General features: G+C 35.0%; 3 protein-coding genes across 11 annotated transcripts; 1 reads left to right on the top strand and 2 right to left on the bottom strand.

Moving 5' to 3' along the window:
- Nucleotides 1-1,921: 1,921 nt before the first annotated feature.
- On the top strand, nt 1,922-14,361 carry LOC105158892 (protein GIGANTEA). Of its 5 annotated transcripts, XM_088878570.1 has the most exons (16): nt 1,924-2,155; nt 2,884-2,978; nt 3,119-3,218; nt 3,952-4,023; nt 4,189-4,243; nt 4,362-4,504; nt 4,695-4,975; nt 5,615-5,670; nt 6,507-6,747; nt 6,822-6,972; nt 8,660-8,869; nt 8,966-10,498; nt 12,482-12,550; nt 12,821-13,039; nt 13,484-13,576; nt 13,737-14,361. In XM_088878570.1, exons 3-16 carry the CDS (start codon nt 3,132-3,134, stop codon nt 14,034-14,036), a joined length of 3,510 nt encoding a protein of 1,169 aa, XP_088734696.1. In that variant the 5' UTR covers nt 1,924-2,155; nt 2,884-2,978; nt 3,119-3,131; the 3' UTR covers nt 14,037-14,361. The 5 variants fall into 5 exon arrangements, with proteins under 5 accessions (XP_088734699.1, XP_088734696.1, XP_088734697.1 ...); XM_088878571.1 differs by lacking the exon at nt 2,884-2,978; XM_011075801.3 differs by having other exon boundaries at nt 1,925-2,155; nt 2,884-3,218.
- Nucleotides 14,362-15,113: 752 nt separating this feature from the next.
- On the bottom strand, nt 15,114-19,955 carry LOC105158891 (UDP-rhamnose/UDP-galactose transporter 6). Of its 5 annotated transcripts, none has more exons than XM_088878574.1 (6): nt 19,530-19,955; nt 18,691-18,940; nt 17,203-17,387; nt 16,875-17,075; nt 16,402-16,563; nt 15,114-15,729 (listed from the first exon to the last, which is right to left on the bottom strand). In XM_088878574.1, the coding sequence occupies exons 2-6, from the start codon at nt 18,818-18,820 to the stop codon at nt 15,400-15,402; spliced, it is 1,008 nt and encodes a 335-aa protein (XP_088734700.1). In that variant the 5' UTR covers nt 18,821-18,940; nt 19,530-19,955; the 3' UTR covers nt 15,114-15,399. The 5 variants fall into 5 exon arrangements, with proteins under 5 accessions (XP_088734700.1, XP_011074100.1, XP_011074099.1 ...); XM_011075798.3 differs by having other exon boundaries at nt 18,691-18,952; nt 19,569-19,955; XM_011075797.3 differs by having other exon boundaries at nt 19,569-19,955.
- Nucleotides 19,956-21,459: 1,504 nt separating this feature from the next.
- AAE1 (acyl activating enzyme 1) lies at nt 21,460-24,297 on the bottom strand. Its single transcript, XM_011075796.3, has 2 exons — nt 23,946-24,297; nt 21,460-23,083 (listed from the first exon to the last, which is right to left on the bottom strand). Exons 1-2 carry the CDS (start codon nt 24,144-24,146, stop codon nt 21,620-21,622), a joined length of 1,665 nt encoding a protein of 554 aa, XP_011074098.1. The 5' UTR covers nt 24,147-24,297; the 3' UTR covers nt 21,460-21,619.
- Nucleotides 24,298-25,884: the final 1,587 nt, after the last annotated feature.

The following is a 25,884-nucleotide window of genomic DNA, read 5'->3' as shown; positions in this document are numbered from 1 at the left end:
ACAAATTGCTTCTGTCTTTTGAAAAATGATAAAAAAACATCCCTGGTAGCCTTTAAAATCTCATTAATATTTGGATTTTAGCCTATTTTAATAATAATTATTTGTCAATAGTGGTGATTAATTGAGATTAACAGTAGTTTTGAAATTATACTTTCTACAATTTCATCTAATTAAGATCTCTTTATGCTAGTGAAGTCTAATTTAATTGGTGAAATTGAGGTCCTATGCTTATTGATCATGGACTCGAACCCCACCAACGCGTGGGTATTATTAATCAACTTTAATAACATTATTTGTCTATTGTAATAGTAGTGATTAACTGGGATTAGCGTAGTTATGAGATTCAACTTTCTTGAATTTTACCTAATTAAAATCTACTTTTTTGCTATTGAGGTATAATTTAGTTGGCAAAGTTGAGGTCCCATGACTTATCAATCATGGTTTCGAATATCCCCAATGTGTGAATATTAGTTTATTTTAATAACAACTATTTGTCTATTGTAAGAGTAGTGATTGATTGAGATCAACAATAGTTTTGAAATTCTATTTTCTTGAATTTTACCTAATTAAAATCTCTTTATGCCAATGAAATATAGTTTAGTTGGCAAAATTGAAACCCCATATTATCATTCATGGATTCGAATTTCACCATTATGTGGATATTAATTTACTTTAATAACAATTATTTATCTACTATAATAGTAGTAATTAATTGAGATTAATCATAGTTTGCAATTCCACTTAATTGACGAGTTGAGGCCCTTTCAAATCCCATTAATATGTAGGTATTAATCTATTTTAATACCAATTATTTATCTACTGTAATAATATTGATTAGTTAGTTATATATATTTTGATTTTGATAATTAATATAAACTAATTATTAATAATTAAGAGGGTGTTTGGCTATTTTTTTTTAAAACATCTCTTATAAGCTCCTATATCTTATAAAATGTCGAATCTTATTTTAAAAATAATCTACTAAAGTATTTGGATAAAATAAGATGTTGAAGCTTATAAGATGTAAAAACATCTTATAATACCTTATGGTATTTGACATAATAAGATCTTTTATTAATGCTTTTATAAATAGTACACATTAGTTTAATTCCAAATGAAATTTAATTGATAATCTTTTTACAATAAAAAAATAAAATGACGAATTATTACCCAAATTTTTGAATAAAAATAATATATATGTACATTCATAGTCGAATATTAATATAGATATATAATTGATGTTTTCTTTATTGATGTAATGATTATTTCTAGTCATATTATTTATAATGTTTGGAATTTATAATTTAGTAAATATAATATCAACACTAATTTTATTTTTATTTAATTATAATAATTTATTATTAAATAATAAAGTATTTTCTCTTTTCGAATGTTAGAAAAATAAAAATATATTTTTTAAATCCTAGATAGAGAAAGAGTGTGTTTGCATATGCCCGTGAGAGTGCGTGAGTGTATGAATGAGGGTATTTTTGTTTTATAACATATTAATTTTATATAACTTATAAGATCTAAAGCATCTTAGTTTAAAATTTTATAAGCTCTTTAAAAAAGATGCCAAACACTTTACTGGAGCTTCTAAGCTATCTAATATCTTATAAGATATTTTTAGAAGCTTATAAGCTTGGCCGAACACCCTCTAAATTTTATAATGTAATTATAAGCTATTCATTTTTTTAAAAAAAAGAAACTTTTCCTAGGATATGAACAACAAAAATAGCAAAATTCTTTATTTACAAAATAAAGAATGAAAAGGACTTAGACAAGTAGCATGGTCATGAGAAGCCCTAACATGATGATGATGATGATGGTGCATGGCCATAAGTCATGATGACTAACATCATGATGAGGGTACGCCACATGGCCTATCTGAGGCACTAGAAAAATATCATCGCCACGTTTGCATGTGAGAGAGAGCAGTTAAAGATCTCCTTCGCTCTGCACTCGCTGTTTCTCTCTCTCTCTCTAAAATCTTTTTTGTTTTTAAGTTTTCTCTCTCAAATCTCTCTCCACCCAAAATCTCCCGAAAATCTTTTACATTTTTGCTCTTCCTCGGTAAAGGAGAATCGAAGCGTAGAAAAAACAGCTATTTTCCGTTCCAGGTTCGTCGTGGAATATCGGCAAAAACTCAGTTGAGGTACGATAATTTTTGTTTTGGATTGTCTAATTTTTGTGTGATTAGTCATTTTGTTTGAGTTGAGTTGCTGAATGGTTTTTGGTGAAATTTTTGTATGTAGAAAATGTGGTTATTACGAGAAGCGTGTGGAGAGTCCTGATTTAATGTATTTATTTGGTTGAGTATGGTTGTGGTGAGATTAATTGTTCCGATATTTTTCTTCAGATTTTTTGTACCAGCCACGGAAATGATTGTCGGAGACGATAATTGATAATTAGATATTTTATGTTATATTCAATATGTGTTACAAGGATAGTGATTTTCCTTAAGTTTTTGCGCACCACTAATACATCTTCTTAGAAGAGTAGATTTCTGGGGTTTCTAGATGTAATACTTTGCGTTATTTTAATTTGAGATGATTTTTTGTTTTGTTTTCTATATAAGGAAAATTGAATCCTTGAACATTTTCATGTCTTTTCAATGCAATCAGCGTAGAATTGTGTTGGCCTAATTTCACCTTTTGTTTTTTTGGGAAATGGAATTTCTTTAAATTTGTACTTCTTCAAACAATATTAAATTGTTGCAATTATTTGTTTTAACTTTGTTTTGTTAGTTCATAATATTATATCGCCTTTCCAGTTTAATTTAAGTCAGTTCTTCGTGTCATCCAAATCAATCAATGTTATTTCCAGTAACCACATGCAAATGCTATTGCCAGATTTTGGTAATTGTTTTTTATGGTTTTGCAGGGCTGCAGGCACAATCTATTACCAATCTATAATTGTGTCTGGGAAGTTTACATGCTATAAATTTTGTGTTTAGATAATTGGTATTAAGCTTGAAGGTTGTTGCATTCACTGATCAAAAACTGGACAAGTTTTCTGCTTGGGTCAAAAAATGCTGAATTACAGTATTTCTGATCCTGGATGGGTGGAAGGTCATATGGAGTTTGATAGCTTTTCTTATTGCTCCCCACTTGTTTAGATAAAGAAGGTTTATGGCAACTTCAAATGAGAGGTGGATTGACAGTCTGCAGTTTTCCTCATTGTTTTGGCCACCTCCACAAGATGTGAAGCAACGGAAGGTGTGGTTTTTTCTTTTGAACAATGCATCAAAATTTTTGTCTATTGTTAATTTGATTTTTGGTATTCAAAACAAGGATTTGCTTCTAAAATAACATGTGTTAAGGAATCTGATGCTTTTTATGTCAGTGTGATGGTTGATGATTTGTAATTTGGGCTTCAGTCAATCACAGTCAATACAATTTTGTAATTGTCTACTAGGGATCTAAACTTTTGTTTTTGTTGCTTGGGATGTATGCTTCTTATAAAAATTATCCTATGCCTCACTGAACTTGTGCATGACTGGTAGAAATGCAAATTTCTGAGTTTATACAGAGAGATTTATGTTTTATTTGAAATAAGGCTCTATTTTCATGATTGTGGTAGGTGCTGATCCCATCCTTTATTAAAGGGAAAAAAAAAATTGACCTGTTGCTATTGCTATTTCCATAACGAGAAATGTGTGGAAGTACAAAAACAGACAAGTTTTTCATCACAATAATACTGGTTAACTATAAAACTACTGCATTACACTTGTTTTCAGATAACAAGTGTCAATGGTCCTTTGTTAGGGAGAACAGTCTATTCGTCATTTTGGGCATTAAATTTTGCATATTAGCATGTCTGATGCCATGTAGCGTACTGTTTAATAAAAGTAATGTTCATAACTTCTGTTCCTTAAAACGTTTTGCCTTTTGCAATCTATCATTAAGTTTCTCAATGTTTCTGATGATCTCCATCCTTTGTCTACTTTAGGCTCAAATTGCTGCTTATGTTGAGTTCTTTGGCCAATTCACCTCAGAACAATTTCCTGACGATATAGCAGAGGTAATATCGCTCCCTTTTTATACTTACCTACCTCTTATTAGTAGAATCAATTATGAAACTGAACGTCTTGTCCGTTCACTTTGAACATCTAGATCATTGTTGCTTGTGAACTGTCAAATATGACCTCTAAATGTTTCTAACTTGTGATGCATACTGGTTTTGCAGCTGATTCGTAACCGATATCCGTCCAATGAGAACAGACTTTTTGATGATGTTTTGGGTAACTTTCTCTGGTGTTGCATTTGAATTGATTATCATTTAAATCTTCACCTCAAAGTATTATGCGTCTAAATTAGTTTGTGCTGCAAAATGACTTTTGTATTTACTTCACATTTCAGCAACATTCGTTCTTCACCATCCAGAGCATGGTCATGCTGTTATTCTTCCCATTATTTCGTGCATTATTGATGGTTCACTGGAATATGATAGAAGTGGTCCTCCATTTGCTTCTTTCATTTCACTGGTTTGCCCCAACAGCGAGGTATTAAGTTTTTCAGGGTTGATGCCTCTTTACAATTTATCCTTTTCTGCATCACATGAATCTGATTGGAGTATCTTTTTCACTTTTTTCCTTTTTGTATATTACTAGTTTTGTTTGAAAAATTGATGCATCTGAGGTTCACCATTGCATCTGGTCATAATAAAGGTAGTGATTTAATCTTTATTTGCAGATGGAGTACACTGAGCAGTGGGCCCTTGCATGTGGGGAGATATTAAGAATATTGACTCACTACAACAGACCAATTTACAGAAGAGAACTTCTGGAACCATCTGAAAAAGAAGCAGATAGAAGTAGCAGTGGAACCCATGCTTCAACTAGCAGGTCAAAAGATGGAGAACCTTCTTTGCCTCCTACACAGCTGGAGAGAAAACCACTTAGGCCATTGTCTCCATGGATTACTGATATATTGCTTGCAGCACCTCTTGCTATAAGGAGTGATTATTTTCGCTGGTAAGAAACTACGACTTGAATGTCATGGTGAATGGATGATGCCAGCAAAAGTTCATTACACATACATAGTATTAGAATCCATATATGAGACTGAGGCTTGTATAAAACCAAGACACTTATTGGCAATATTATGTTCCTCTAAAGTCATTGAAATGACATATATGCATGCACTTAATAGTTAATACATTTTAAAAAATAAAACTTCCATGGAGATTTTTCATGTGCTTTTCTCTAGCTGATTAAAGTTGCTTGGCGAAAACAGTTGAGTTACATGGTTGAGCTTATGTATTTTTGACCAAGATACTTCATATCTGTAAGTCACTTAACTCAGCCAATTTTAGTCTGGTCCATTTCTTGAATACTTCGGCCAATCATCTCCAGCGTATTATTTTGAAGACTTTAAGTCTGTTGCTAAGGTCAATGACTGGTGCATTCTATTTCTAAGTTCATAAGCCTGAGCAAAAGTGGTTGCAGAGTTTGATGCATTTACAATGAGATCTTTGCCAATATGGTAGATTCTCCAAGTAAATTTTAATCACAATAGAATTTTAAGCACAATAGAATATCTAGTATATTCTGCATTAATATGTGTTTTTTACCAATTTGCTAGACCTTAATGAAATGTTTAATGCATTGTAGGTGTGGAGGTGTAATGGGAAAATATGCAGCTGGCCAACTCAAACCACCTTCAACTGGTTAGTTGAGTTTCTTTTCTAATAGTATCATAATTCACACACTCGACTACTGGACAAGAGTCTTTTCGGTATGTGCATGAGCTCAGTTTGCATATGCTCTAAATATTGATTACTGTTATTACTATTGTTTTTGCTGGTTTACAATAATAAACATTATAATATTATGTTGCCAAAATCTTGATCAGACATCCTGAATTATGCATTCATAGGAAATTATGAGCTTGTGTTCGTTATTTCAGGTTTATGGAAATTTGTGTTTCTACAGATAAGCATACTAGTAAGCTGGTTGATATCCATTGGACCCTTTCTTAAGAATACTCAATCGTAGCTGCTAATTGTTTTATAGTTACACATAGGAGAAAAAGTATCCGACTTCGTACATCTAAGATCAAGCAGGATTAATTGCATTTCGCACTTCTCAAATGTGGCATTGGTCGCCCCCGCCCCACCCTTGTATTTATATGCATTAATCTTCAATTATCAAACAAATTAGTTATTACCAATAATATAAACAAGGATCTACATAGACTTAGCTATAGCTAGTTAACATATTATGATACAAGAAAGAATAAGTGAGATTAATCATAAGCTAGAGTTAATTAAGTCAGTGTAGATTGATGAAACATTGTGAAAAGTTGGTTAAAAGAATTTGGCCTGTTTTAGAAAATATTGCTAATTTGAGGTAAATTGATTCAACTATATTATGTATTAGAGTATGGGATGAGAACATATTATAACAGTTGCTTTTATCTTTTCCCCGTACTCTGAGGTTGTAATGCATTATATGGCGAATGTTTAGTTTCCCAAAATGACTTTCATTTTAAATGCTATATCAGCTACTTCTCGTGGATCTGGAAAGCATCCTCAGCTTATGCCATCAACTCCAAGGTGGGCTGTTGCTAATGGTGCTGGAGTTATACTTAGTGTTTGTGACGAGGAAGTAGCTCGTTATGAGACTGCTACGCTAACAGCTGCTGCTGTCCCCGCGCTTCTGCTTCCTCCACCAACCACACCTATGGATGAACATCTAGTGGCGGGTCTACCAGCTCTTGAGCCATACGCACGCCTGTTTCATCGGTAAGTTTGCGAGGATTGTTTTCCAGAATCTAAAGTAGATTCCATCATTTTACTTACATGCTCTTCTGGTTTAGCTATTATGCAATTGCAAGTCCAAGTGCCACCCAACGGCTGCTTCTTGGACTACTGGAAGCCCCACCCTCCTGGGCTCCTGATGCACTTGATGCTGCTGTGCAACTAGTGGAACTCCTTAGAGCCGCAGAAGACTATGCCTCAGGCATGAGGGTAAGTCGGACCTTTTCTCTTTTTTATCTTTGTGAAAGTGAAAAAGTATCTGTGAAGAAGTTACTCTATAATATGATGATTTAAGAATTAAGAAATAAAGTTACAGCTTTCTGAGTGACTGATCTCACATGCAGCTACTTGTTGAGATGTGAAAAGCTTTTTAGTGTGGCACTTTCTTTTTTTTACCAGTTTGATGTAGTTATTGCTCTTTTGTTCTATTTCAGTATGTAAATTTAGAAATCTTTCTGATTTCATCTATTACTATTAAATCCTTTTCTGAAATTCTTGTGCACATATATCTGAGAGTCCAAGTTATGAAATTGACAGCTCTGGGAAAGTGTTCTAAATGCCCCTTATGGTTTTGACTCTGTCATTTGTTTCTTTCTTTCTTTTTTCTTTCCTTTCCTTTTCCAATGTTCAATGTCTGATATAACATTTACTCATGATGCTGGCAATGAATGTATTTTCTGAAAAACACACCTGCCTCAAACGTGTGGACCGTAGATCTTGTAATACATCTTATGCCTTCTGCTGAAACTCAATAATAGATAAAAGTGCAGCTCTGGTGACAAGTGACAACTGTGCACAATAAAACTGCAAGAGAATCTTTAGTTATCCCTGGATGTGCTTGGTAGAATTTGAAATTACTTTGCTTGCCATATTAGTGAATTGTATCTGCAAAGAGTGTGTGAGGAAGTATGTTGGGATAAGAACAATAAATATAGGTCATTCATCTCATTTTTAATTCCTTGGCAATTCCACGGTGGTCCGAGAGGGACTCATTGATGCCTGGTAATGTCCTTTGGAATGCACCAAAAAATTGTGAAATGCTTTATTGTTTTCTGTGCTTGCTTTTGAACTATTTTATCTTTTGCTGAAGTGCAACCCTTTATTTTAGATGACTTGAGATTGTTCCCTCAGGGTTCAAATATTAAGCTTATACACTTGTGCCTATCGATTTAAACCCTGACCACTTTTGAAGTGTGTTCTACTGGTGATTAGTGGAAATAAAAAAGGTTTAAAGCCTGGAATGTTCAGTTCATCCCTTATTTAATATCTTTCAGACATCACAGTAGCAAAATGAGTCAATTGAAGGCTTCTAGTTTAAATTCCTTCAGCATCTAACAAAACAAAGCTGAGTTAGAGTGGAACTTCAAAAACTAGTTAGTTACTCCTACCATTCATATTACATGTTAGAAGTGATGTCTTCTTTTCAGATAGTGCTAGTTATGAGATTTTGCTATTTCTATATATCCTTCTACCTATCATTCATTTTCTTGTTCATGATATAGTTAATTATGTTATGAAGATTAGTGTTCTCTCTCTATATCTCTCTCTTTGTGTGTATTCAATTTCTTCACCTTATTATGCCATAACATTATAGCTGAGGGGCACTCCTATATTTTTCTGATAGAGATGCACTTTGTGCTTTTCCACGTGTTAAGAGATACATGTTTCAGATAATGCTTTAATTATAGGCTATAGCTCTTGAAGTAGCTTCCTGGCAAGTACAGAGAACCATTTTTCATTTTTTCTTATCCTCGTTTATTTGTAATACAATACCATGCTAGATATTTTTGGGTGTCTTTGCCAAAGGTAAATGTAACCTAACTTCCTTGACGAGATTTATCAATAGTTGATTATGATTAACCATATATATCCTGATTGTTTGAAATAATTGTTGAAGCTTCCAAGAAATTGGATGCACTTGCATTTCTTGCGTGCAATAGGGATTGCCATGTCCATGAGAGCTGGAATTGCTGCAGATGCAGCAGCTGCTTTGCTTTTTCGAATACTTTCCCAACCAGCTTTACTTTTTCCTCCTCTGAGACAAGTTGATGGTATAGAAGTTCAACTTGAACCTCTAGGAGGGTACATATCATCCGGACGAAAGCAGGTACTCCATCTGTCATAGTCTCAAAACGCTTTTCTCTATGTCATTTCTTTTTAAACCATTCATGCATTTTACCTCACATACTGCAAATTATTTCAGCAACGGGAACTGCCTGCCGCAGAAGCCACAGTAGAGGCTACTGCACAAGGGATCGCATCAATGCTTTGTGCACATGGCCCTGAGGTTGAATGGAGAATATGTACAATATGGGAAGCTGCTTATGGTTTGATTCCTTTAAGTTCCTCCTCAGTGGATCTTCCTGAAATCATAGTTGCAACACCTTTGCAGCCCCCTATACTATCATGGAACTTATACATTCCTCTTCTTAAAGTTCTTGAGTATCTTCCTCGTGGAAGTCCATCTGAAGCCTGTCTAATGAAGATATTTGTTGCTACTGTTGAAGCAATTCTTCAGAGAACGTTTCCACCTGAGTCCTCTAGAGAACAAATTCGAAAAACAAGATATGTTATTGGGTCAGCATCCAAGAATCTTGCAATTGCTGAGCTCCGCACCATGGTCCATTCCCTTTTCTTAGAGTCATGTGCTTCTGTAGAGCTTGCATCTCGCCTTCTTTTCGTAGTGTTAACTGTCTGCGTAAGCCATGAAGCACAGCCCAATGGCAGCAAACGACCTAAAGGTGAAGATTCTTATACTGAAGTAGGTGAAGCCTTAGGTGAAGCCAATGGGAGGCATAGAGAATATCCAAGTAAACAGGGGAAGAAACAGGGGCCTGTAGCAGCATTTGACTCTTACGTTGTTGCTGCCGTTTGTGCTCTATCCTGTGAACTTCAAATCTTCCCTCTTGTCTCTAAACAAAGTAATCAGTTAGACGCCAGAACTATTTCTGGCATTGCTAAGCCTGCAAAAGTAAATGAACCATCCAGTGAGTTACAGAATGGTATTGGCGCTGCTGTTTATCATAGTCGCCGAATATTATCGATTCTAGAGGCTCTTTTCTCTTTGAAGCCATCTTCTGTTGGCACATCCTGGAGTTATAGTTCAAACGAAATTGTGGCTGCTGCAATGGTTGCAGCTCATGTTTCTGATCTATTTAGACGTTCAAAGGCTTGCATGAGGGCTCTTTCTGTCTTGATAAGATGCAAGTGGGACAATGAAATTCATTCTAGGGCATCTTCTCTTTTCAATCTAATTGATATTCATCGCAAAGTGGTTGCATCAATAGTAAACAAGGCAGAGCCACTGGAGGCTCACCTACTGCAAGCTCCAATATCAAGGGAAATCTATTCATGTTTTCATGGAAAAAGACCTAATTCATGTGCTAGCTGTTGCTGCTCAGAATCAAGCCAGCCAGCTTCTTTGTTGTGTGAAAATTTGCCTGGTTCGGAATCTTTGATCAATTGTGAGAAGGCTGATTCGACTGAGGTAGAAAGCTGTACAATGGGCAGAGGAATTGCAAGTTTTCCAACTAATGCTTCAGATTTGGCCAACTTTTTGACAATGGACAGGCATATAGGATTTAATTGCAGCGTGCAAGTTCTTCTTAGGTCCATCCTTGCCGAAAAACAAGAATTATGTTTCTCAGTTGTTTCTTTGCTCTGGCACAAGTTGATTGTATCGCCTGAAACCCAACCTAGTGCTGAGAGTACATCAGCCCAGCAAGGATGGAGACAGGTACATTCAGTCTATCATTGTTATGAGTGATTTTCTGCATTGTGTAGCTTATGAATTGTTAGAGAAATTGCTTGCTTACTTATTGTTGTAGTTATGAAAAACATACAGGAATATGAATAAGATGAATCGCTTTCCCTGCCATGTAACTCAGATATCCTAGGGTGGTAGTTAAAACCCAAGGGAAAACCACTACAAATGAATGCAGCACATTGCACCTGGTATCTTTGTTTCCTTTGACTTGGAGGGAAATTATTCTCCTCAAAAAGTGTCACTGGAGTTATTATTTATCTGCAGAACCTTGTTTGGATCTTCGTGCTTCACTGTAGTGTAGATGGACAGAGTCAGGTTTGGCTGTCTGCACATATTTTGTAATTTAGTTACTTAGCTCATTTGGTTCCTGGTGCTTGTTGCAGTAAGAAAGTAGCATAGATGGTTCACCATTTTGCTCATGAGAGATCTGATGAGTGTGTAACACGGATGAGACAGTCTTCTATGGGCAAAGCTTTGGCAATGCCTTTACTGAGTTAATTATTAGAGTAGACTTGTGATTGCCTTCTGAGTCTTCAAGTTCAAAACTTGTCCAGTTTTCACATTTTAATTTATATATAGCTCGAATCAGGAACTAGTATCTTAATCTGATGTTAATATGCTCATGACATGCTCTTTGAGAAGTTTGGATTAAACTCACTGGAAATGATGATGGCCAATCTGCTAGGAATGCTATTGGATCATTAAAGTGCGTGAAAAGCGTTTTGACCTATTTCTCTCTATGGACATCGATTCTTATTCTGAAAACCGAAACATGCTGTGCTGCTTATCAAACAGTAAGAGATTGCAGAGTCAAACAACACCTATTCTTTACATGTTGACAGTTACTTAGGTGAAACGAACCATAGGCCATATTCAGATATCCTATACAAGACTTGCTAAATGAACCATAGGCATATGAAGTGAAGGACCATATAGACCACTGGTTATCCATAACAATTAAGATTTCCTGCTCCTCTCCTCAACTCCTCATGAGAAATTTATTCTGTTCAATTTCCATATTATGAATGCAGAAGATTTATATTTTATACTAAATAAAAAATTTTGGCAGTAATATGGGAAAGCAGCTTTTTTATCTTCTTTCTGACTGAATGCCTCCGCTGCTGTTATAAGTCACTGAAAGAGAATAGCTTAGCAAACCTACCCACTGGCAAGTTTATGGCAATTCTACATATAGAACATCACTCTTCTAGTGCCTAACCTTGTGAAAAAGCTGGTCTTGTTTATGCAGACTTGTGGTTTACTTTGTTTACAGTTGGTTTGTCCTATCAAAATTTTATTTTTGATAACTTAAGCGAAAATCAAAAAGCTATAATGGCCAGAAATGGTGTATTAGTTGCAAAACAAAATGGGATTATCTCTGACCAGCATCAAATGAGTAGGTTTAGTGCTCCTTAACTTTGAGTTGTAGTGTAGAATACAACCTCCATCCCGGAAATAACATTTGGATAACCAAAGCAAGCCCACTCAGAGAAGCTGTGCAACTAGCCCTGTGTCCTTGGCTGAGAATGCTTTACAGAGGAACATTTTTTGCTTTTTGAAAGAATAGTCTACTAAATTATTCTCTAAATTAGTTACTGTGGGGTGGAGAATATGTCGTGGGGATACTCCGAACAGTAAGTCACTCAGCCTAGGGCAATGCCAGATGGGGCCTTGATTTTCAATGTAATGTAATATTTTGCTAACATATCATTTATCACGTAGAGCATGAAGTAAAATCATGAATATTGCATTTGCTAGGTTGGGCGTTCAGATAGGAGATCTATTTTACCTGGAATCAGCAATATGATCTAACTGTGCTTTCTAGTTTTTTCAGTTTTTAGTTGTGAATTTTTTGCATGGTATCACTGCTTGCATGATTTGTATGCATGCTACTGGAAAATTAATTGATGATAAACCCCAATCTTATATAATCGTTATGATTGCTGAATACAGGTGGTTGATGCACTCTGCAATGTAGTCTCAGCATCACCAGCTAAAGCTGCAACAGCTGTTGTTCTTCAGGTCAGATTTTATTTTTCTTGAACTACATACTGAAAATGCTTTGTGAAGCCAAAATCCTTCCAGTAATTTTCTGACAATGGGGGTGCTGTAAGACACCAAGAAATTAGTCATCCTGCAGTTTTTCTTCCTTTGAATTTAAGAGTTACTTTAGATTATGTAGAATTGAGTTGTTATGTTATGTCTAAACCTCAGTTTTTGGACTGTGGTTTACTTTTGTCTGAGTTGCTGTTAATTATTTTATTAGTTTCTGTGGCTGTGTTTATCTGTCAGGCGGACAGGGAATTGAAGCCTTGGATTGCTAAAGATGAAGATCTTGGTCAAAAGATGTGGAGAATCAACCAGAGAATCGTGAAAGTTATTGTTGAGTTAATGAGAAACCATGATGCCCTGGAATCATTGGTAATTCTGGCTAGCGCATCAGACCTCCTTCTTCGTGCCACCGATGGTATGCTTGTTGATGGTGAAGCATGCACTTTACCTCAGCTGGAGGTAAAATATTCTGATCTTTGCTAGTAAATTTCCCCTTTCTACTGTCTACTTTGGAAACATCTTAAACCTTCTGTCCGGCGATGTGTTTCTAATCTTTTCTAGTGAAATTTCCCCTTCTACTCATTGCTTGTTCGAAGATACCTTGCACCTTCTGTGTTCTGCAATGTTTTTCTTGAGATGATGTCAAAGAGATCCTTTTAGCCCTCAAAGTCTTAAAATTGTAGTATTTGGTTCCTGAATTCTGAAATGTATCCTTTTATTCCCTAAACTCTGTATTTTCTTACTACCACTCAATTGTCCTGAATTTGAGCAGAAAAACAAATTTGTACATGTGGTACAGTTTAGCAATAAAAATGGTATAGTTTCAAGTTTCTTGCAATCTGAGACATTTGCATGTTTTTGTTATGTTTCTTTTATGATTGTTTGCATCTAAAATAATGACAGTTGCTGGAAGCAACAGCTATAGCAGTCCAACCAGTGCTTGAATGGGGAGAGTCAGGATTGGCAGTGGCAGATGGCCTTTCAAACTTGTTGAATGTACAAAAAACCTCCATGGCTTATGAGTGTCACTTTCATGTTGACATCTAGATGATACATACACATTAGTGAATGACCATTACGTCGTAGAGAAATACTTGGTGTTTACGTTATTCTTTTGAATAATAAAACACTGCTAACAAAGTTGGCTGATATGCAGTGTCGCCTCCCTGCTACAGTTCGTTGTGTTTCTCACCCAAGTGCTCATGTTCGTGCTCTTAGTACATCGGTTCTTCGTGCGATTCTACATGCTGGTTCAATAAAATCAAGTTATAAACAAGTAGAAGTTAATGGTGTTCATATTCCGCGCTATCAATATGTAAATGTAGGCATTACTGACTGGCGAGCTGATGTAGAGAAGTGTTTGACATGGGAAGCACATAGCCGACTTGCAATGGGCCTGCCTATTCAGTTTGTTGATACTGCAGCAACGGAATTAGGCTGTACTATATCCATTTGAAGTTACCTACCGTAACATCTGGCAACTTTATTTTTCAAGCCCTGACTGTGAGTCGATACAAGAACAGAGAGGATACCAGTTGCCTAAAGGATCCAGATTGGCCTGTAAGTTCTTTATACACCTTCCTTTTGATGATGATTGATGTTTGGTGGAATGCGCATATAGCCTCCCCGAATTCATTGTCATTTAGATAAATCAAGTATTAATCTTCATTTACTCTGAAACTTCCAGCTCAATGGCAAATTGATGTACCATGATGTTCTGAACTTTGTCAATCTTTTTACAGCGACTCATATTCAAATAGAAATTGCCTGGTTGCTACTCATCTTTTTAGTTGTACCTTGATGTCCACTGGCATATTGTTTGTTCCTAGAGTGCCCAAAAAATGAATTACTTTACTTGGGACGAGTTTGGTACCAGAACAGTGACCGCAAGAAGATTGAAGGAAAAAAGTTTAAGGAATAATACTATAGCAACTCAGTATTAGTCAAACATAAACAGGCTTAATACAAGTGGTATAATATATCTTCAGATTCTTCACCATTTAGATAATTTGACCTTTAGAGCTTTTGGTTGGAATTTCGTTTTGTCTGTATGGAATGGAAGCACATGGTCTGGGACAACTGTAGATGATAACTACCATGCAAAATGTGACATGATGCTGTTAAAATATGTTATATGAAAATGAATAATCTTATTGCCTACAATATATGAAGCACTAAATGTATCATTATGTTGCATTTAATTAAATCCAAATAAACATGTATATGTGTGTGTGTGTTTGATATAAGAGAGTGTTCAGAATCAACTTTGTAATATTTTGAATTACTTGGAAATGTTGAACAAACATCCCAACATCTGATAAATCTGCTGCTTTTACTTACCAACTAGTGAACTCTAAACGCACTTGTCCAATGCTGTCTGGGATATTATTTGTGAAACTTATGACATGTTCAAAATATAATGAATCAAATCCTCAACATAGGAAATAACTACATATCAAACGTATGTAGCACCAACATCTTTGGTCTCCAACACCCTCAGTTTACAGTAAATGGCCTCCTGTCGACAGCAAGATTCAAACAAATGTATAACTTCTTCACTGTAGTATAAATTATGACCAAAAGTCAAGCAAAAATTAAACTTGTCACTATAGATTATGATCAAGGGGCGGGGGCGGGCTATACCCGAATCAATCAGGGTGATCCAAATCCTTTCTCTCAAGTAGCCATCCCCATCATGGAACCCCAATTCAGTTAAAATAAATAAATTATAAAAATTACAAATTTCGGAGGACTCCACTAATAATTGATTTACCACCAAAAGACCCAGTATCAGCTATGCTAAACTCCAGCACAACAGCTCAAACCTTGTCGTCAGCCTCAGAAGATTCTGGTGATCCTCCATGCTTTTGCTGACTGCTTCTGGAAATTGAATGGCTACGTCGTTCTTTACCCCCAGGTTTTGATGAGGCATTGCCGTACCAGATCATTCCAAAAACGGCAATGATCATGCCAATGACTACTTGTATATTGAGACCCTCTTTTCCAAAGAATAGGAATCCTAGGATCAATACGAGAATAGTCTTCATGTGCCCAAGGACTTGAAAAGAAACAGCAGTAAATCTGCCTATACAGATGAACTGACTGAGATTCGTTCCCACTGCAATTGTACATGAGAGGACCATGAACACCTACGGAATCAAAAGGCGACCATGAATGAGATAGTTCCAGAACTTACACCACTTTATAGAGAGGTGACACACACGCACACACACACACACACACATATATATATATATATATATATATATATGTATACCCACATACACTGTACCAAATGCATGTGTACAGGAGGGCAAAGGAACAAAATATACAAAACATGAAGTCCCCACCTCACTGATGAACCTAGTACTGTGAATGTTTAATGCATTATAGCATTGAGGATAGCTTAGCAAAACAATGATGCACATTACGAAGAGCTTACATATATGGTAACAAATAACTAATGGTTTCACAATGTCAAGCAATGCAAATTTATCTTAACCATTCTGCATAATATAGGTCTCCCCCTGATTGACCATGGGATGCATGCAGAACAATCCTACATTTAAGGGAAGATTAGTTTCCACTACAGTTAATTAAGTGACCAAGATGTAATGTTACAAGCACAGGGGAGGTGCATCTGTGCGAGGGCAAAATCTGATGATCGTTGTATAAATCGGATAGATTCACCAATAGAATGTGAATTCACAGGAGAATATAGAAAGATGCTCTAATGAAGCTAATTATCACTACATGCTAAGATCAGAGGCATGGACAATGATTATAGAACATATATGAGAATAACATGTGAATGCACTTACCACAGATGGTATAGTAAAGTCAAAGGCATCAATTCTTTTGTTTGTCAACCAATAATCCAGAAAGGGGCCTAGCAGCAACAATGATGCAGCCTGAGCTGGTGCGGTGTGTCCCAGTAGATTGAAAGAACTTAGGGAGTACTTTCTCTGAAGGAAATGAACATACTGCACATGCATATTCATAATTATGTAATTGACAAAAAACTGCACACTTAAAAACCTCTAACAAGGTGGGAAAATGCATTACAAATGACATTCTGGTAAAGAAACAAAAAATCTTTTAAAGCAAATAGTAGACCATAGAATTCTCCACCTACAGCATAGCACTCATTCTTTCTGTCCTTTTCTTTTCTGTTCTTTTGTTTTTCTTCTTTTGAGTGGGGGCAGGCACAGTGCAGAAGTCTGGACTGTGCTACCAGATGCTGACGAATGGTGCAAACAAATTATTTCTAGTTAAACCATGGTAGACAACTTACATACTGTTGCAGAGACGTACTCCAGACTGCGATAAATGCAGCAAGAAACCCTCTGGTATTAACACTCACATCAGTGACTGTGCAGACAGCAACACCAAGGAGTACAACCAAGATACTAAGCTTTGTGTCTCTCGAATATCTGATCTTGTCAAACGCTACTTCCAATAAGCAGGATACTGGTATCATGCTTAACTTTGCAATCTGATAATATAATACAGGACACAATATCATATACAGGATCATGGTAGAAGATTGCTGGAATGTAGCTAAAATACTTGTCTCTTTGTTTTTTGTTACTTTTAGAATGGAAGAATGCATCATTAAATACCTGGTAAAATCCAACCGAATTCCACATTAAACTGACATTCATCCCGACAATAGAAAAATTTGCAAACAAAACAAATTTCAGTAGCTCCTTGAAAGGTAGATGAGAAACTTGGATGTAACCCAGCCACCTAAGAACAGCCGTCATCAAGGTGGTTGTAGCAAAATGCAAACCAGTTAACGTTGTAGCTGCATGGTGGTTATAATCAAAAAGCTAAAAATCTCATGTGAAAATAAAAATGTCAAAACAGAATAATTGAAAAGAAAAGGTTAGGTCCATCATTACTCTTATTTCAGTTTCTCTTCACAATTTTCTGAACTACAAAAATCAACATCAGCTGCTAAATGTATTAATTATACAACTTTTAATTTATCTGGATTTCACCATCATCACATAATCCAACCATATGTACATGCCTGAAACAACGACCATTTGGTTTATGTTCCTGCCTGTGGAATTAATGATCACTATCACAAGCAAAACATATCAATTAAGTATATTTTGGGTTATACTTGAAAATGACGTCTGATCCTCTAAACTCCAATGCAAAACTCATGCTTGCTTTGCTCTCTACCTTGCAGCTCAATCTCATATTCTGCCAAAAAACTGTTTGGGTCTTTCTTCTAGCATGTATCTTCGCTTGAGAGTTGGTAAATTGTAGTACACATATCATATATGCTCTTGTGTAGAATATTGGCAATTATTTGAGTAGGATGTCCGATAATCAGATACCAAAAATCCACTAGATCTGGCATATTAATACCAGGGATCTACAGATTTCATGAAAGTATGCAATATTACAATGAACAGTTTCAACTTATTTAGAAGAATAAACCTCACAGCTCGGAAGCAGAGGACATTGATCAACCATTGACTATTTCTATTGAATATTCTTTTGTTTCATACTTTTCCCTAATCCATGATATTAACTCTTAGTCAGTGTTGGCAACTGCACACAATTTCATTAACAAAATATTCAAGTATTTCAAATCAAACCTGTTACTAGTTAACTCTCACCATAAATAGTCGATCCCAAGTCCAAAATCAAATAAGTACAACTCAGCGGAGGCTCATTTGATGCCACCCAGTTGGGTAGGCACCCAACTGGGTGGAGAGGATGACACATGGCAACGGAGCATTTATAGTTATCTTATTTAATTGTGTTAAACAAAGGTGTAAAAGCTGTAAAAGGAGTATACACGGTTGGTCAGACAATTGTAACAAATGAAAACTTGTGCAATTAGGGTAAGTTTACAAATATTTTAAGATATTTAAAAAAAATATTTCAATTTTTTTAAAAAGAATAAATTTATCCGATCCAAGAGTCGAATGTTCAGACTTCACATACTCTTTCTAAAAAATAAGAAATACCTAATATATTTTTAAAATTTGAAAGAGTTAATGTGATTTTGATCAACATCTACACCCAGTTGGGTGCCCCACCGAATGAGCGCTTGGTGGATTCTATTCTAATTGGTATAAGAAACTTACCAAAGCTGAAGCCGTAAGTAGCCATTAAGGCTTTATTGACAATGATGATCCCAACTGAAGTGACTACATTGAACATCCAAGCAGCTGCATCCACTGCAGCCTTCTTATCAGCTTTGCTTGATGGTGCCATTATGCCCTTTTGTTATTGCGGTTATAACTGTCCAAGGGGTGAAAAATATTACCCAGCTAGGACATAAAATTTTTACTCTCACCACCGCATCCAATCCAAGATTTTCACTTTCTAAGTTTCCTGCAAGCAAACCTGAAGTAAAATAAACAATCCAACTAGATAAATTCTTCAATTTATTATATTAACAGCAAAACTTAGCTATCTTAAAAGCATTTCCACATAGCAACTCGTCATATAGATAAGGATGTCCTTCACTTTTTCGAGAATTGGATTAAGAACTTTCTTCACTAGGAAAACAATTCTATATGGTTTCTGCAGCAATAATGTATATATGCTATTTCATACAGCATGACTTGATCACTTTCTAATTAAAACTATGATCAGAAGACTCTGAAACCCGGAAAGTCCCAATCATCAACAGATGACATTTATCCAACATATTAATCCAACAAAATTTTAGCAGGCAGTTTTCTTTCCAACGCAATAGCACAGTTAAGTTCTAAACAGTTTCACACATTCCTTACAAATCATGGTGAAAAAAAAACACTAATTTTATTCAAAAACCAGATCATCCCATCGACAGAACCAAAAACACATCCAGGTTGCAGAATTTAAATCCCAACTAGTACAGTCAGATCTAAAATCCCAAAACCCCCAAATATTTGCCCAGATCGCATACAATTCTCAAAACCCACCATCAATTACTCACCAAATTACAGATCTAACCACACGAAATCACCAAACCCACCTGGAAATCAATCCACAACTCAAATTCACATCACCGGAGAAGCTAACCAAACATACATTGATCATACGAAGCAGCACCAAAAACGTGCCTTTGTCAAACTTATAACGGAAAGAAAGGGACTTTTGGCGTGATTTTTCAGTCTCCTTCAGATCCTCATGCACAAAGCTCTTGAGTTGATAATAAAAGAGAGTTAAAACGTGCCTGCATGTGATGTGCTTATAAATCTATACATACATAGGTATAGGTAGGTGGTATACGTAAGTATCAGGATACTTTTATACGGTGGTAGAATTGAGTGAAGTGCACTGGGAATGTTGCTGATGGGGAATGGGATTTGTGTTTAAATTTAGGGTTTGACCAAATTGGAATGGAAGTTTTCAGTTGAACTCAAGTTTTTGCTTCCCTTACTAATGTAAATACTGCCAAGAATTCAAACTTTTTCTGGTTTTAGATTAATGAAAATTTTTAAAAGAAAAAAAAGTACAATAAAATTTATTTTAAAGGACAAATTACAACCACATCAAATAAAATGCAGCCCCTTACAGAGTAAGGTGAAAATTATTTTATTCTTGTTGATTTTTTTTTTAAAATTTGAATAAATCTTTTCTCCCTGCAATAGGTTAGTATTAAGCCAATCGTGAGTAAATATGAATTTTCATTCGACTCTTTTGCTGATGTTAACAATTTCGTGAATTTTCACTAATAGATGTATCTTTTTGTTGGACGAAAATAAACACTAGAAGCATTATATGTAAGTCCCAAATCGCAAAAAATTTAAGTATAATTACACCGGACATCATAGGAGAATTATCCATTAAAATTCATAATAAGATGGCATTGCCATTTTTTTTTACTTTATTATTATTTTCAAAAGAATTTTGTTGCATCTGACCCGATAATAACAATCATTGTATTGAGATGTTAATTTTATGTATATAACATTATCATAAATTTTAATTTGAATTATGGTTTTTATTGAGGTAATATGTTACTATCAAACTAATCCAAAGTTGGTATGATGATATCTATTGTTTGATGACTTGACTCGCAATCTGCAATTATTGATTTTGGGTCTTCATCATCCTCAAAAATTGCAATTGCCAAATTACATAAAAAATAATGATCGAAAAAGACATCAATCTCGTAAAAATCAAATGTACCAAGATAGGTAATAATGTGTTTATCAAAACGTAACCTAATTTGAGTTTTCATGATAATAAAATTTGCTTCACACTTTTAGCTACAAATATATAAATTCTTATGTCACGCATAAATATTTTATTTAAAGATATTTTATAATACACAGTTAAGAAAATAAATACTATATTAATAATGTTTAGTTTCAATAGCAGCTACATCGGATAATAACTCCACAATTTACAATTATATTATATGAAAATAAAATATTTTGATTGGCATAAATGATAGAAGATTAAAATATATACGCTTGAATTAAAAAGAAAAAGATAATATTTTTAAATTTAATATTTATGACTCTCATGTATGTTTTCTTAATTTTATAAATTTTTTTTTTTTTTGCAACGTTTCTAATAGTTATTAACTCGAAACATGTATTAGAAATGAAGCTTTAATCCATGTTTTTGCCTTTATATGTTTTTGTCTAGAAAAGGTTGGATGAAACTAACCGTAATTTAGAAGAATTTAACCGTCATAAAACATTTAAAACTTGTCAGGATATTACTTAGAAATAATGTTCGATGTCAGAATTTGAATGAAGTATTTTGAGGTATCAATCTTACCAACAAACCTTATATAATTATGGCTTATATATACGGACAACATGCCTTGTTCTATTGCTAAAGTCATTATACTCTTACATATTACAGGAATAATATTATATTTTGTTTACTAGTGTAAGAACCTGAGCAACTTAATACCAACGCAAACAATGCAATATTTCCAGTTCATCTTATTAGTTACAAGGACATTCAAGTTCAAGAGAGGTATCAACATTTCATATCCCAACAATCTGGAAATTTTGTGAAGCCATATCAGCGGCTCAAGAAATGTATGTTCCATATTTATGGAAGCTACAACTTGCTTGTTTTAGAAAGGCTCCCCATAGCTTTGGCTTTTTGCCTGAGAACAAACTTCTGTGTTTTTCCGGTTGAAGTCTTGGGCAAATCCTCAAAAACGACGGTCTGTGGAGCCATGTAGCGCGGCAACTGATCACGACAATACTTGATAATGTCCTCAGCAGTTGCATTAAAACCGTCTTTGAGTTTCACGAATGCGCATGGTGTCTCACCCCAGTGGTCGTCAGGCCTTCCCACGACAGCAGCCTCGAGAACTGCCGGATGGCTGAAGATCACCGACTCGACTTCTATTGTACTTATATTCTCCCCTCCTGAGATGATTATATCCTTTGATCGATCCTTTAGTTCTATGTAACCGTCGGGATGTTTAACTCCCAAGTCTCCACTACGAAACCAGCCACCTCTGAACGCGTCTTGAGTTGCTTTGATATCTTTCAAGTATCCGTTCATTACTGTGTTTCCTCTAAACATAACCTCTCCTATGGTTTTTGCGTCAGGAGGCACACTCTGCATGGTGACAGGATCTTTCACATCGATTTCTTCCATGCCGATGTGTTGTACTCCTTGACGAGACTTGATTTTTGCTCTAGCATCGAGGGGCAAGAAATTCCACTCAGGTTTCCAAGCGCAGACTGTTCCCGGGCCATAAGTTTCTGTCAGACCGTACGCGTGAGTTATGTTGAATCCCAGCTCCTCCATCTTAAGGAGTACCTGAGGAGGCGGTGGTGAGGCACCTGTCATAACCGACACGATTCCAGGGAGCGGCCTTCGTTCGTCAGCCAGTGCGTTTATTATCATGTTCAACACAGTAGGTGCACCTCCCATATGTGTCACCCGATGCCTGGCAATGCTATTGAATATTCCTTTGGCAGTGACGTTCCTCAGGCATACATTCGTCCCTCCTTGTGCTGCCACAGCCCAAGTGAGGCACCAGCCATTGCAATGAAACATTGGTACGATCCATAGATAGACAGGCATAGAGAGCATTTCGTTAAGAAGAACAGCAGACAAAGAATTAAGATAGGCTCCTCTATGACTATAGACGACGCCTTTAGGGCTAGACGTCGTGCCTGACGTGTAATTGAGAGCAATAGGATCACATTCATCATTCGGTCTCATTATTGCAAAATCAGTCTTTCCTCTTGCTAAGAAAGACTCATATTCCAGACCTTCTGGCATTGACATCCGACCATTAGCTCCAGTTAATGAATGGGACTCTGGAATAATGACTAGATACGGCAACTTGACATCTTTCTCAGATAAAATCTTAAATGCACCTTTGGCAGCATCAAGAAGCTGGTAATCTACAAATATAACCTTAGCTTCTGAATGCCTCAGCAACACTGACACCATTCCCGAATCATGGCGTATGTTAAGCGCACAAAGGACTGCCCCAGCCATTGGAACAGCAAAGTGTAGCTCATACATTTCCGGAATATTCGGAGCCAACGCGGCAACCTGGTCACAGTATGAGCTACTTACCAAGGAGAACAACTTACTAGAACAGAAATTGAAAATGAACTTGGACAGGAAACAGTCATTAAACTTTAATCAATAGAAACTACAAATTCAACTTGGTTCGTCAATGAAAACCGAAGAGATTAGGCGAAAAGGCTTGGATGGAACTAAGAGGCTTCAAGTGGAAAAGTGACAAAACTTGCATTGTGATTGGCTGAAAAAGATGATGCAGTAAAGACATGGCCTGAGTTAGGGGACTAAAACGAGAATGACCTGAAGTTAGGGGACGAAAATTGCCTTTAAGCCTTTTATTTTCAGCCAATCACAATGCAAGCACCAATTTTAAAAGTCACATGCCTGGCATGTGACTTCTTCCGGCGAGTGACTCAACTTTCCGATCAAATTTGTACCAAAATTGAGATTTTTTTAGTTTTATGGGATCACATTGGAACCTAGTAACTTAGGGGACTAAAACGAGAATAGCCTGAAATTATGGGACGAAAATTGCCTATAATCCAAACTCATGCTGTTAATTACAAACATAAAGCAATTCCATCACGAATAAAAAGTTCAAGAACTTGCATAGGTTGAAGACTTTAATAATTAAAAGTAGCAGCTCTAACACAAAGGATCATAAATGCAAGTGTAATGGTACCCTAAATAGTTCGCGTTCAATGAACATTTCCAGCATTCAAATGAAACAGGACGAACATCCCACTCTGCTACAGAATCAAAAATCCATACACAAACAACCTTATCGACAACAAATTTAAACCAGATCAAACAAAGCCCACAACAGATACGACCAAACAACAGTCAAGAACCCACAATTCTATTCAAGCAAATATGGAAAAAAACTCACAACATCTCCGCGAGAAATCCCGAGCTGGCTGAGTGCGGAAGCGAGTCTGACGCACCTATCATGGGTCTGCTTCCATGTGAACTTCAAATCGCCATAAACAACAGAAACTCTGTCTGCGTAAACAATTGCTGTCCTTTCCAAGAAGCTTATGGGCGTCAGTGGAATGTAATTTGCTGCGCACTTCAGGCTGCCTTTTTCCATGGATGGAATCACCGATTAAACGTTTGAAATTGCAAAAACTTGGAGATAGACTTGTCCTTCTTTTTCCTTCTACAAACTGTTATTTGGATGAGCACTCGGCTGTGCTGACAGCAATATGCATATTCTGACGTTCCTGCTGATGTAACAGCATATCACTACTCTCTTTTGTAGTAATGATATTTCCTTCAAAGTGTTAAAATATATATTATTTTTTCTATTTATTATTTTATTTGTTGTTTGTCAATAATAATTATTTTTTATAAAAAATTATAAATTTTATTTTGATTAGTATTTTATATTTATAATTTCAAAATATTAAAAAATATATTTAATTCAATAATGCTCCCACTAAGTAATATAATTGTTCATTCATATACAATAGTTAAACTTACATAATTGTAAAAAAGAATTATTTATTAATTAATTAAATAATAATATATGAACAAAAGATGATACAACACATAAATTATAAAAAACTCCAAATATTGAATATATGAAAGTTTAAATTTAATTATTGTTAAAATTTAAGCTATTTGAAAATTCAGACATCAACTTTAAATATATAATTTTGAAAATAATAAAATTGAATTAAAATTATTATAATAAGGGTAAAGTAGTAAAAAATAAATTAAATTTATTTACTAAAAAACCAAAGCAGCTACAAACATCCCCAAAATACTTCTAACTTTGATCTAAAAATACTTTTTTCAACTGTTTAAAAAGTAGAAACAAACATCCAAAATACTTTATGAATATATTTAACAAATTAAAAATAAAAAAATATTTTTTTTTAAAGTGATCGCAAAAACTTTCATAATTAATTATGGGTCCAAAAGCCTATTCCATATTGACATGAGCAATAATTATAGTGCAAAAGAAACAAACCTAACCCACTACATAAAGGTGTCCAAAGTTGCTATTTCACATTTATAAATTATCTAAATTATTTTTCTAAAATATTATTTATCTCATTAATTATTAAGTAAAAAAAATTACCTAAAAAATTTTAATTTAACACCTCATTTAACATTCTCATGTATATTTTTATATTTATAAAGGGATAAATATAATATATACATATATATGCAGGGAGTGAGGTCAATATAATTACATTTTTTCTCTTATAAGTATCAAATTATTACGTGGGAACGATCAATAGGGGCTAAAATTCAAAAGTTATGTATCTTTTTATTAACGTCAACATTCTTCGTTTCAAATCTTAATAAAAAGGGGTAAGATGTAAATAATGAATTTTTGAAAGGGATGTAAGCATAAGATTGAAACTTCTTTGAAAAATAGTATAATTTTACATTTTCAAAAAGGATCTAAATATAATTAAGCACCCATCATTTTATTGATCACCGCTCTTTTTCTCTCTTTTTCCTCAATAATTTCTTATAATTTTTCTTATTTATTCAATTAACATATACTCTTTAAAAAAAATATAACTAACTTTTCAAATTTAAAATTAATTGGGCACACATATTGGAGTGTGTTTGTGAATCTTAAGCGTAGGGTTCGGCAAAAAGACCACTTCCATTTATTGATTCTTTAACGTTTGGCACTCAAATATGTAATTAATGTTCGGAAATTCATCGCCGTGTCCTGCAAACTGTTGGATCAGTCTAGCGATGATTTTATTGTAGCGAATCCAAAGATGTACAAATTCACCCCAACAGCATTCACTTAATACAAAATGTAAATCAATAAGCTAACGACAGATCATAATGCCAACACA

The sequence above is a fragment of the Sesamum indicum genome, linkage group LG3 (assembly GCF_026168435.1).
Source record: "Sesamum indicum cultivar Baizhima isolate 11 linkage group LG3, ASM2616843v1, whole genome shotgun sequence".
In the NCBI taxonomy this organism is placed as follows: Eukaryota; Viridiplantae; Streptophyta; class Magnoliopsida; order Lamiales; family Pedaliaceae; genus Sesamum; species Sesamum indicum.
Note: the sequence above shows the minus strand (reverse complement) of the source record. Positions and strands in the feature narration are given on the sequence as shown.

Coding starts and splice junctions, on each gene's coding strand:
- LOC105158892 (XM_088878571.1), top strand. CDS start 3,132: ATGGCAACTTCAAATGAGAGGTGGATTGACAGTCTGCAGTTTTCCTCA. Junction 13,040..13,483: donor GCACTTTACCTCAGCTGGAG/GTAAAATATTCT, acceptor AAATAATGACAG/TTGCTGGAAGCAACAGCTAT. Junction 13,577..13,736: donor GCCTTTCAAACTTGTTGAAT/GTACAAAAAACC, acceptor GCTGATATGCAG/TGTCGCCTCCCTGCTACAGT.
- LOC105158891 (XM_088878574.1), bottom strand. CDS start 18,820: ATGGCACCATCAAGCAAAGCTGATAAGAAGGCTGCAGTGGATGCAGCT. Junction 16,564..16,874: donor GTACGTCTCTGCAACAGTAT/GTAAGTTGTCTA, acceptor ATGCATGTGCAG/TATGTTCATTTCCTTCAGAG. Junction 15,730..16,401: donor ACTTTACTATACCATCTGTG/GTAAGTGCATTC, acceptor TTGATTCCGTAG/GTGTTCATGGTCCTCTCATG.
- AAE1 (XM_011075796.3), bottom strand. CDS start 24,146: ATGGAAAAAGGCAGCCTGAAGTGCGCAGCAAATTACATTCCACTGACG. Junction 23,084..23,945: donor GGATTTCTCGCGGAGATGTT/GTGAGTTTTTTT, acceptor TACTGTGACCAG/GTTGCCGCGTTGGCTCCGAA.